General features: G+C 43.4%; 1 protein-coding gene across 6 annotated transcripts in view; it reads right to left on the bottom strand.

Annotated features, from left to right (window-relative positions):
* Nucleotides 1-12,340, bottom strand: part of garnl3 (GTPase activating Rap/RanGAP domain like 3) — a 209,267-nt gene that overhangs the window by 87,695 nt on the left and 109,232 nt on the right. For all 6 annotated transcript variants that reach the window (XM_064943218.1, XM_064943221.1, XM_064943215.1 and 3 more), the window contains exons 5-7: nt 1,048-1,166; nt 643-707; nt 138-201 (exon numbers count right to left, since the gene is read on the bottom strand). In XM_064943218.1, the coding sequence (XP_064799290.1) occupies nt 138-201; nt 643-707; nt 1,048-1,166 (248 nt within the window). The remainder of the gene's footprint in view (nt 1-137; nt 202-642; nt 708-1,047; nt 1,167-12,340) is intronic.

The following is a 12,340-nucleotide window of genomic DNA, read 5'->3' as shown; positions in this document are numbered from 1 at the left end:
CTGTAGCGGACACAGTGTGATCTCACCTTCTGTATCTCTGTAGCTGACACAGTGTGATCTCACCTTCTGTATCTCTGTGGCTGACACAGTGTGATCTCACCTTCTGTATCTCTGTAGCTGACACAGTGTGATCTCACCTTCTGTATCTCTGGGTTGAGAATCTCCCTCGGGCCTTTCTCAAACCTGTCCAGGTTCATCGCACTGTAGGGGGAGGAGAGCAGAGGATAGGAGGAGAGGAGGAGGAGGAGGAGAGGAAGAGGAGGAGGAGAGGAAAAGTTCAGGAGAGGAGAAAAGATAAGTGTTTAAAGACAGGTTTACATCTTGTACGTCCAATCTATTCCATAATTATCTTAAAGCATATTTTCATGTTGTTGTTCATTTAAATACAACAGACTACATATCCACAACAAATTTCTCCATGTGTTTTTACCCTGATTCATTGGTCATATCTTAGCCTGGTCCCATGTCTGTCTCTCTCCATCCCTTTCTTTCTCTCTCTCTCTCTCTGTCTTGCCAATATGTGACAATGACCATAGGAGTTGGCAAGACAGCACCAACAGATCTGGGACCAGGCTAGTCAGTACAATCAACTGTATGAAACAACCAGTATGTATATTGAATGGCATCCTGAGCAGTTCTCACCTTAAGATGGATTTGACTGATAGTGTTTTGGTGGGGCTGTATGGCAGACTGATCTTCAGAGTTCCCTGGGGGAGAGAGAGGAGAGGAGAGGAGATTATCTCAGGTGTGGATGTGGAAAGTAGTCATCATGATTAGTCGAATCATCTATCTGAACAGAAGATGGACCTCCATCCAGACACAGATCTACAGTAAGATCAGATATGCATGTTTCACCTTAATGATCAAGGTTTTGCTATGCGGAGAGTGAGCTGATCCTAAATCTGTATCTAAAGCCAACTTCCAACAAGACCAATGCTTAAGGTGAGGGATTTTGTGAGAGTAAGCTGATCCTAGTTCTGTGCAAAAAGTCCATTTGTACCAATACCAATAGGCTTTGGGAAGGGTGATCTAATTCTAGATCCTTACTGTCTTCCTCCAGAGGATGGCTCTGTACTGAGGGACCCGCTGGTTGTTCTGGTCGGACAGAACCACAGACAGGTAGAAGGGATTCTTCTCTGCATCCGTACCAATATAGTTCTGGTGGACTGGGGGGGAAACACACAGTGTTACACACACTGTCACACACTGTCACACAAAGGCACACACTTACTAGGGATGAAACAGGAGAAAACATTCCCAAACTGTGTGAAACGGGGAGGCACTATCTGAATGCTAGTTTTCGTTTTGAATTGATTTATAATTGTTTTTCTGTCGTTTGTTTGTTTGTTGTGTGGTCATGAGAGTTTCTGTTCATTTCTGTCAGGAAGTCACGGTGAGGTCTAGTTTTTCCTGTATGGAATGTTGAGTAGTGTGTACATGCATGCATATGTATCTGCTTGAATATACAGTGGGGCAAAAAAGTATTTAGTCAGCCACCAATTGTGCAAGTTCTCCCACTTAAAAAGATGAGAGAGGCCTGTCATTTTCATCATAGGTACACTTCAACTATGTCAGACAAAATGAGAAGAAAAAAATCCTTTACAGGGTTTTCACACACTGTTGCTGGTATTTTGGCCCATTCCTCCATGCAGATCTCCTCTAGAGCAGTGATGTTTTGGGGCTGTTGCTGGGCAACACTGACTTTCAACTCCCTCCAAAGATTTTCTATGGGGTTGAGATCTGGAGACTGGCTAGGCCACTCCAGGACCTTGAAATGCTTCTTACAAAGCCACACCTTCGTTGCCCGGGCGGTGTGTTTGGGATCATTGTCATGCTGAAAGACCCAGCCACGTTTCATCTTCAATGCCCTTGCTGATGGAAGGAGGTTTTTACTAAAAATCTCACGATACATGGCCCCATTCATTCTTTCCTTCTTCCTGGTCCCTTTGCAGAAAAACAGCCCCAAAGCATGATGTTTCCACCCCCGTGCTTCACAGTAGGTATGGTGTTCTTTGGATGCAACTCAGCATTCTTTGTCCTCCAAACACGACGAGTTGAGTTTTTACCAAAAAGTTATATTTTGGTTTCTTCTGACCATATGACATTCTCCGAATCTTCTTCTGGATTATCCAAATGCTCTCTAGCAAACTTTAGACGGGCCTGGACATGTACTGGCTTAAGCTGGGGGACACGTCTGGCACTGCAGGATTTGAGTCCCTGGCGGCGTAGTGTGTTACTGATGGTAGGCTTTGTTACTTTGGTCCCAGCTCTCTGCAGGTCATTCACTAGGACCCTCGTGTGGTTCTGGGATTTTTGCTCACCGTTCTTGTGATCATTTTGATCCCACGGGGTGAGGTCTTGCGTGGAGCCCCAGATCGAGGGAGATTATCAGTGGTCTTGTATGTCTTCCATTTCCTAATAATTGCTTCCACAGTTGATTTCTTCAAACCAAGCTGCTTACCTATTGCAGATTCAGTCTTCCCAGCCTGGTGCAGGTCTACAATTTTGTTTCTGGTGTCCTTTGTCAGCTCTTTGGTCTTGGCCATAGTGGATTTTGGAATGTGACTGTTTGAGGTTGTGGACAGGTGTCTTTTATACTGATAACAAGTTCAAACAGATGCCATTAATAAAGGTAACGAGTGGAGGACAGAGGAGCCTCTTAAAGAAGAAGTTACAGGTCTGTGAGAGCCAGAAATCTTGCTTGTAGGTGACCAAATACTTTTTTTCCCACCATAATTTACCATTAAATTCATTAAAAATGCTACAATGCGATTTTCTGGATTTTTCCCCCTCATTTTGTGTTATATTTGAAGTGTACATATGATGAAAATTACAGGCCTCTCTCATCTTTTTAAGTGGGAGAACTTGCACAATTGGTGGCTGACTAAATACTTTTTTGCCCCACTGTATGTGTGAGTGTATGTGCGAGTGTGTGCATGTGCGTGTGTGTGGGTGTGGATGTGTGCGTGCATGTGGGTTATACACAACAGAACCGCTTCACATTCAGCGCCCTCTCTACCTGGTTGACACGGCAACGTATTCAGACCTAATACTGACCAGAACCCTGAAACCCAATTAAAAACAGGAACTCTGCCTTCTCTCGCCCCTCTCTCTTCATCCCTTTCTTTCTTTCTCTCTCTCCATCCCTTTCTTTCTCTCTCTTCATCCCTGTCTTTCTCTCTCTCCACCTCTCTCACCATCCCTTTCTTTCTCTCTCTCTCTCCACCTCTCTCTCCATCCCTTTCTTTCTCTCTCTCTCCACCTCTCTCACCATCCCTTTCTTTCTCTCTCTCTCCACCTCTCTCTCCATCCCTTTCTTTCTCTCTCTCCACCTCTCTCACCATCCCTTTCTTTCTCTCTCTCCATCCCTTTCTTTCTCTCTCTCTCTCCACCTCTCTCTCCATCCCTTTCTTTCTCTCTCTCTCTCCACCTTTCTCTCCATCCCTTTCTTTCTCTCTCTCTCTCCACCTTTCTCTCCATCCCTTTCTTTCTCTCTCTCTCCATCCCTTTCTCTCCATCTCTCTCCATCCCTTTCTCTCCATCTCTCTCCATCCCTTTCTTTCTCCATCTCTCTCCACCTTTCTCTCCATCCCTTTCTCTCCATCTCTCTCCATCCCTTTCTCTCCATCCCTTTCTCTCCATCCCTTTCTTTCTCCATCTCTCTCTCCATCCCTTTCTCTCCATCTCTCTCAATCCCTTTATCTCCATCTCTCTCCATCCCTTTCTCTCCATCCATCTCTCTCTCCATCCCTTTCTCTCAATCTCTCTCTCCATCACATTCTCTCCATCTCTTTCCATCCCTTTCTTTCTCCATCTCTCTCTCCATCTCTCTCCATCCCTTTCTTTCTCCATCTCTCCCTCCATCCCTTTCTTTCTCCATCTCTCTCCATCCCTTTCTCTCCATCTCTCTCCATCCCTTTCTTTCTCCATCTCTCTCTCCATCTCTCTCCATCCCTTTCTTTCTCTCTCTCTCTCCATCTCTCTCCACCTCTCTGTCTCTCCATTGATTTATTTCTCTCTCTCCATCTCTTTCGCTACTCATTGTTCCCCTAACTCCCTCTATGAAAGGTATTTATTCTGATTTGAATCAGTTCACTTAGACTTAGACTTGGGGCCTTGTTGTGTTCTGTGTTTAAAAAGTACAAGACCCCCCCACCCACCTAGCTGAAAGATAGAAGGAAGAAGGAGGGAAGGAAGGAGAGGGGTAATGCATTTTTAACGACCACCATGACTAGGCTCTCAGGAGGCTGCTGGCTGCTCATGTTGACTAGGGAGCCGGTCAGATGCTAATGTTGTTATCTCCCAGCGTGTGTGTGTGTGTGTGCATATGCATGTGCGTGTATGTGTGTGTGTGTGCGTGAGAAGTGAGCCTCTGCCCACCATCTTCCTCTGACTGTCTGCTTCTTTCTGGGTTGTGCTGGGCTGTGTCTGCAGGTCCACTGTCGCTATGGAAGGATCTATGGGATTCACCCTGCCAGCTGATAAACTACCATTAAACTAGGAGCGAGGGTAAGGACTTTACCTGACCATGTGACCGGACCAGGAAAGAGTCCTGGCCCTACAGTCTGTATACTGGTCAGGTCACATGGTCTGGAAAAAGTCCTGACCCTACAGTCTGTATACTGGTCAGGTCACATGGTCTGGAAAAAGTCCTGACCCTACAGTCTGTATACTGGTCAGGTCACATGGTCTGGAAAAGTCCTGACCCTACAGTCTGTATACTGGTCAGGTCACATGGTCTGGAAAAAGTCCTGACCCTACAGTCTGTATACTGGTCAGGTCACATGGTCTGGAAAAAGTCCTGACCCTACAGTCTGTATACTGGTCAGGTCACATGGTCTGGAAAAAGTCCTGACCCTACAGTCTGTATACTGGTCAGGTCACATGGTCTGGAAAAAGTCCTGACCCTACAGTCTGTATACTGGTCAGGTCACATGGTCTGGAAAAAGTCCTGACCCTACAGTTTGTATAGTGGTCAGGTCACATGGTCTGGAAAAAGTCCTGACCTTATGTAAAGCATATGGCATTGACTACTCACTTAGAAAAAATGGTTAGAAAATAGTAAAGTTGTCCCCATAGAACCCTTTTTGGTTGTAGATAGCATCTTTTAGTGTACATGTGTACCTGTGTGCGTGTGTGTGAGTACGTCAGACCTGGGTTTATATAATATTTAGCGTATTTCAATTCATTTTACAGATATTTGAAGGTGTTTAGAGTGTTGAAATAATTTTATTTGAAAAACAAGTAGCTGAATATTGCGATGTACAGTATTTGAAAATACTCAAATACATTTATTCAAACAACCTGATCTCATAGTTGTTCATAGTTTTACTATGAAATTCATTGTAATATGGATGAATTTTTTACGAATTAATTCAGCGTGGTTTCAGGGTTAATTCAGCATGGTTTCAGGGTTAATTCCACGTGGTTTCAGGGTTAATTCAGTGTGGTTACAGGGTTAAGTCAGCGTGGTTACAGGGTTAATTCAGCGTGGTTAAAGGGTTAATTCAGCGTGGTTACAGGGTTAATACCGTAGTGGTTACAGGGTTAATTCAGCATGGTTACAGCGTTAATACCGTAGTGGTTACAGGGTTAATTCAGCGTGGTTACAGGGTTAATACCATAGTGGTTACAGGGTTAATACCGTAGTGTTTACAGGGTTAATTCCATGTGGTTACAGGGTTAATACCATAGTGGTTACAGGGTTAATTCGGCGTGGTTACAGGGTTAATACCGTAGTGTTTACAGGGTTAATTCCATGTGGTTACAGGGTTAATACCATAGTGGTTACAGGGTTAATTCGGCGTGGTTACAGGGTTAATAGGTTTTGTCATTCCCTCTTCACGACTTGGTCCAAGCATGAACTGTGCTTGGACCATGTTAGTTTGTTGGTGATGTGGACGCCAAGGAACTTGAAGCTCTCAACCTACTCCACTACAGCACCGTTGATGAGAATGGGGATGTGCTCGGTCCTCCTTTTCCTGTAGTCCACAACCATCTCCTTTGTCTTGATCATGTTGAGTGAGAGGTTGTTATCCTTGCACCTCACAGTCAGGTCTCTGACCTCCCCCCTATAGGCTGTCTCATCGTTGTCGATGATCAGGCCTACCACTGTTGTGTCATCAGCAAATGATAGTGTTGGAGCCGTGCCTGGCCATGCAGTCATGAGTGAACATGGAGTACAGGAGGGGACTGAGCACGCACCCTTGAGGGGCCCCGTGTTGAGGATCATCGTAGCGGATGTGTTGTTACCTACCCTTACCACTTGGGGGCAGCCCATCAGGAAGTCCAGGATCCAGTTGCAGAGGGAGGTGTTTAGTCCCAGGGTCCTTAGCTTAATGATGAGCTTTGAGGGCACTATGTTGTTGAACGCTGAGCTGTAGTCAATGAAAAGCATTCTTATAGGTGTTCCTTCTGTCCAGGAGGGAAAGGGCAGTGAGGAGTGCAATAGAGATTGCATCATCTGTGGATCTGTTGGTGCAGTATGCAAATTGAGTGGGTCTAGGGTTTCTGGGATAATGGTGTTGATGTGAGCCATGACCAGTTTTTCAACGCATTTCATGGCTACAGATGTAAGTGCTACGGGTCTGTAGTCATTTAGGCAGGTTACCTCTGTGTTCTTGGACACAGGGACTATGGTGGTTTGCTTGAAACATGTTGCTATTACAGACTCAGACAGGGGGAAGTTGAAAATGCCAGTGAAGACATTTGCCAGTTGGTCAGCGCATGCTCGGAGTACACATCCTGGTAATCCATCTGGCCCTGCAGCCTTGTGAATGTTGACCTGTTTAAAGGTCTTACTCACATCGGCTGTGGAGAGCGTGATCACACAGTCGTCTGGAACAGCTGATGCTCTCATGCATGTTTCAGTGTTAATTGCCTCGTCGGAGGGCATAGCAGGATTTCTTATAAGCCTCCGGGTTAGAGTCCCGCTACTTGAAAGCGGCAGCTCTACCCTTTAGCTCAGTGCAAATGTTGCCTGTAATCCATGGCTTCTGGTTGGGGTATGTACGTACAGTCATTGTGGGGACAACGTCCTCAATGGACTTATTGATAAAGCCAGTGACTGATGTGGTGTACTCCTCAATGCCATCGGAAGAATCCCAGAACATTTCCAGTCTGTGCTAGCAAAACAGTCCTGTAGTTTAACATCTGCTTCATCTGACCACTTTTTTATTGACCGAGTCACTGGTGCTTCCTGTTTAATTTTTGCTTGTAAGCAGGAATCAGGAGAATAGAGTTATGGTCAGATTTGCCAAATGGAGGGCGAGGGAGAGCTTTGTACGTATCTCTGTGTGTGGAGTAAAGGTGGTCTATAATTATTTCCCCCCCACACACACACATTTAACATTGTCACGCCCTGACCTTAGAGAGCTTTTTATGTCTCTATTTTGGCTTGATCAGGGTGTGATTTGGGTGGGCATTCTATGTTATTTTTTCTATGTTTTTGTATTTCTTTGATTTGGCAGGGTAGGGTTCTCAATCAGGGACAGCTGTCTATCGTTGTCTCTGATTGGGAACCAACCAGTGGCTGTTCCACTGGATGTCAGAAGGTGAATTCACCAATTTGTAAGTCGCTCTGGATAAGAGCGTCTGCTAAATGACTTAAATGTAAATGTAAATGTGTTTACAGGGTTAATTCCGTAGTGGTTACAGGGTTAATTCCGTAGTGGTTACAGGGTTAATTCCGTAGTGGTTACAGTATTAATTCCGTAGTGTTTACAGGGTTAATTCCGTAGTGGTTACAGTATTAATTCCGTAGTGGTTACAGAGTTAATTCCGTAGTGGTTACAGGGTTAATTCAGCGTGGTTACAGGTTTAAAACAGAAACAACTCAAAGGGTTACTTTTAAGTATTAATTCTGAGTGGTTACAGGGTTAATTCCATAGTGGTTACAGGGTTAATTCCGTAGTGGTTACAGGGTTAATTCAGCGTGGTTACCGGGCTAATTCAGTAGTGGTTACAGGGTTAATTCAGTGTGGATACAGCATTAATTCCGTAGTGGTTACAGCATTAATTCCGTAGTGGTTACAGGGTTAATTCCGTAGTCGTTACAGGGTTAATTCAGCGTGGTTACAGCGTTAATTCCGTAGTGGTTACAGGGTTAATTCAGCGTGGTTACAGCATTAATTCCGTAGTGTTTACAGGGTTAATTCGATAGTGGTTACAGGGTTAATTCAGCGAGGTTACAGCATTAATTCCGTAGTGGTTACAACATTAATTCCGTAGTGGTTACAGCGTTAATTGCGTAGTGCTTACAGGGTTAATTCAGCGAGGTTACAGAATTAATTCCGTAGTGGTTACAGGGTTAATTCAGCGTGGTTACAGTATTCATTCTGAGTGGTTACAGGGTTAATTCCGTAGTGGTTACAGGGTTAATTCTGTAGTGGTTACAGGGTTAATTCAGCGTGGTTACCGGGCTAATTCAGTAGTGGTTACAGGGTTAATTCAGCGTGGATACAGCATTAATTCCGTAGTGGTTACAGCATTAATTCCGTAGTGGTTACAGCGTTAATTCCATAGTGGTTACAGGGTTAATTCCGTAGTGGTTACAGGGTTAATTCATTGTGGTTACAGCGTTAATACCGTAGTGGTTACAGGGTTAATACCGTAGTGGTTACAGGGTTAATTCAGCGTGGTTACAGCATTAGTTCCGTAGTGGTTACAGGGTTAATTCAGCGTGGTTACAGTATTAATTCCGTAGTGGTTACAGGGTTAATTCCGTAGTGTTTACAGGGTTAATTCAGCGTGGTTACAGGTTTAAAACAGAAACAACTCAAAGGGTTACTTTTAAGTATTAATTCTGAGTTGTTACAGGGTTAATTCCGTAGTGGTTACAGGGTTAATTCCGTAGTGGTTACAGGGTTAATTCAGCGTGGTTACCGGGCTAATTCAGTGGTGGTTACAGGGTTAATTCACCGTGGTTACAGCATTAATTCCATAGTGGTTCCAGGGTTAATTCTGTATTTGTTACAGGGTTAATTCAGCGTGGATACAGAATTAATTCCGTAGTGGTTACAGCATGAATTCCGTAGTGGTTACAGCGTTTATTCCGTAGTGGTTACAGGATTAATTCCATAGTGGTTACAGGGTTAATTCCGTAGTTGTTACAGGGTTAATTCAGCATGGTTACAGCGTTAATTCCGCAGTGGTTACATTGTTAATTCAGCGTGGTTACAGGGTTAATTCAGCGTGGTTACAGCATTAATTCCGTAGTGGTTACAGGGTTAATTCCGTAGTGGTTACAGGGTTAATTCAGTAAGGTTACAGGGTTAATTCAACGTGGTTACAGCATTAATTCCGTAGTGGTTACAACATTAATTCCGTAGTGGTTACAGCGTTAATTCAGTAGTGGTTACAGGGTTAATTCAGCGTGGTTACAGCATTAATTCCGTAGTGGTTACAGGGTTAATTCAGCGTGGTTACAGTATTAATTCCGTAGTGGTTACAGCATTAATTCCGTAGTGGTTACAGGGTTAATTCTGTAGTGGTTACAGGGTTAATTCCATAGTGGTTACAGGGTTAATTCCATAGTGGTTACAGGGTTAATTCCGTAGTTGTTACAGGGTTAATTCAGCGTGGTTACAGCGTTAATTCCGTAGTGGTTAAAGGGTTAATTCAGCGTGGTTACAGCATTAATTCCGTAGTGTTTACAGGGTTAATTCCGTAGTGGTTACAGGGTTAATTCAGCGAGGTTACAGCATTAATTCCGTAGTGGTTACAACATTAATTCCGTAGTGGTTACAGCATTAATTCCGTAGTGGTTACAGGGTTAATTCAGCGTGGTTACAGGGTTAATACCATAGTGGTTACAGGGTTAATAACGTAGTGGTTACAGGGTTAATTCCATGTGATTACAGGGTTAATTCCGTAGTGGTTACAGTATTAATTCCGTAGTGGTTACAGGGTTAATTCCGTAGTGGTTACAGGGTTAATTCCGTAGTCGTTACAGGGTTAATTCAGCGTGGTTACCGGGCTAATGCAGTAGTGGTTACAGGGTTAATTCCGTAGTGGTTATAGCATTAATTCCATAGTGGTTACAGCATTAATTCCGTAGTGGTTACAGCGTCAATTCCGTAGTGGTTACAGGGTTAATTCCGTAGTGGTTAGAGGGTTAATTCATTGTGGTTACAGCGTTAATACCGTAGTGATTACAGGGTTAATACCGTAGTGGTTACAGGGTTAATTCAGCGGGTTACAGCATTAATTCCGTAGTGGTTACAGGGTTAATTCAGCGTGGTTACAGTATTAATTCCGTAGTGGTTTCAGGGTTAATTCCGTAGTGGTTACAGGGTTAATTCAGCGTGGTTACAGGTTTAAAACAGAAACAACTCAAAGGGTTACTTTTAAGTATTAATTCTGAGTGGTTACATGGTTAATTCCGTAGTGGTTACAGGGTTAATTCCGTAGTGGTTACAATGTTAATTCAGCGTGGTTACCGGGCTAATTCAGTAGTGGTTACAGGGTTAATTGACCGTGGTTACAGCATTAATTCCATAGTGGTTACAGGGTTAACTCCGTATTTGTTACAGGGTTAATTCAGCGTGGATACAGCATGAATTCCGTAGTGGTTACAGGGTTAATGCCGTAGTGGTTTCAGCGTTAATTCCGTAGTTGTTACAGGGTTAATTCAGCGTGGTTACAGCGTTAATTCCATAGTGGTTACAGCATTAATTCCGTAGTGGTTACATCATTAATTCCGTAATGGTTACAGGGTTAATTCAGCGTGGTTACAGCATTAATTCCGTAGTGTTTACAGGGTTAATTCCGTAGTGGTTACAGGGTTAATTCAGTGAGGTTACAGAATTAATTCCGTAGTGGTTACAGCATTAATTCCGTAGTGGTTACATCATAAATTCTGTAATGGTTACAGGGTTAATTCAGCATGGTTACAGCATTAATTCCGTAATGGTTACAGGGTTAATTCAGCGTGGTTACAGCATTAATTCCGTAGTGGTTACAGCATTAATTCCGTAGTGTTTACAGGGTTAATTAAGCGTGGTTACAGCATTAATTCCGTAGTGGTTACAGAATTAATTCCGTAGTGGTTACAGCATTAATTCCGTAGTGATTACAGTGTTAATTCCGTAGTGGTTACAGGGTTAATTCCATAGTGGTTACAGGGTTAATTCAGCGAGGTTACAGAATTAATTCCGTAGTGGTTACAGCATTAATTCCGTAGTGGTTACAGGGTTAATTCCGTAGTGGTTACAGGGTTAATTCAGCGTGGTTACCGGGCTAATTCAGTAGTGGTTACAGGGTTAATTCACCATGGTTACAGCATTAATTCCATAGTGGTTACAGGGTTAATTCCGTATATGTTACAGGGTTAATTCAGCGTGGATACAGCATTAATTCTGTAGTGGTTACAGCATGAATTCCGTAGTGGATACAGCATTAATTCCGTAGTGGTTACAGCATTAATTCCGTAGTGTTTACAGGGTTAAGTCCGTAGTGGTTACAGGGTTAATTCAGCGTGGTTACAGGGTTAATGCCGTAGTGGTTACAGCGTTAATTCCGTAGTTGTTACAGGGTTAATTCAGCGTGGTTACAGCGTAAATTCCATAGTGGTTACAGCATTAATTCCGTAGTGGTTACAGCATTAATTCCGTAGTGGTTACAGGGTTAATTCAGCGTGGTTACAGCATTAATTCCGTAGTGTTTACAGGGTTAATTCCGTAGTGGTTACAGGGTTAATTCAGCGAGGTTACAAAATTAATTCCGTAGTGGTTACAGGGTTAATTCAGCGTGGTTACCGGGCTAATTCAGTAGTGGTTACAGGGTTAATTCACCGTGGTTACAGCATTAATTCCATAGTGGTTACAGGGTTAATTCCGTAGTTGTTACAGGGTTAATTCAGCGTGGATACAGCATTAATTCCGTAGTGGTTACAGCATTAATTCCGTAGTGGTTACAGCGTTAATTCCGTAGTGGTTACAGGGTTAATTCCGTAGTGGTTACAGGGTTAATTCCATAGTTTTTACAGGGTTAATTCAGCGTGGTTACAGCGTTAATTCCGTAGTTGTTACAGGGTTAATTCAGCGTGGTTACAGCATTAATTCCGTAGTGTTTACAGGGTTAATTCCATAGTGGTTACAGGGTTAATTCAGCGAGGTTACAGCATTAATTCCGTAGTGGTTACAACATTAATTCCGTAGTGGTTACAGCGTTAATTCCGTAGTGGTTACAGGGTTAATTCCGTAGTGGTTACAGGGTTAATTCCATAGTGTTTACAGGGTTAATTGAGTGTGGTTACAGGGTTAATTCAGCGTGGTTACAGGGTTAATTCAGCGTGGTTACAGCATTAATTCCGTAGTGGTTACAGCGTTAATTCCGTAGT

This window comes from Oncorhynchus masou, chromosome 28 (genome assembly GCF_036934945.1).
Source record: "Oncorhynchus masou masou isolate Uvic2021 chromosome 28, UVic_Omas_1.1, whole genome shotgun sequence".
NCBI classification, from domain to species: Eukaryota; Metazoa; Chordata; class Actinopteri; order Salmoniformes; family Salmonidae; genus Oncorhynchus; species Oncorhynchus masou.
The sequence above is the reverse complement of the archived record's forward strand: the minus strand, read 5'-3'. Positions and strand labels throughout refer to the sequence as shown.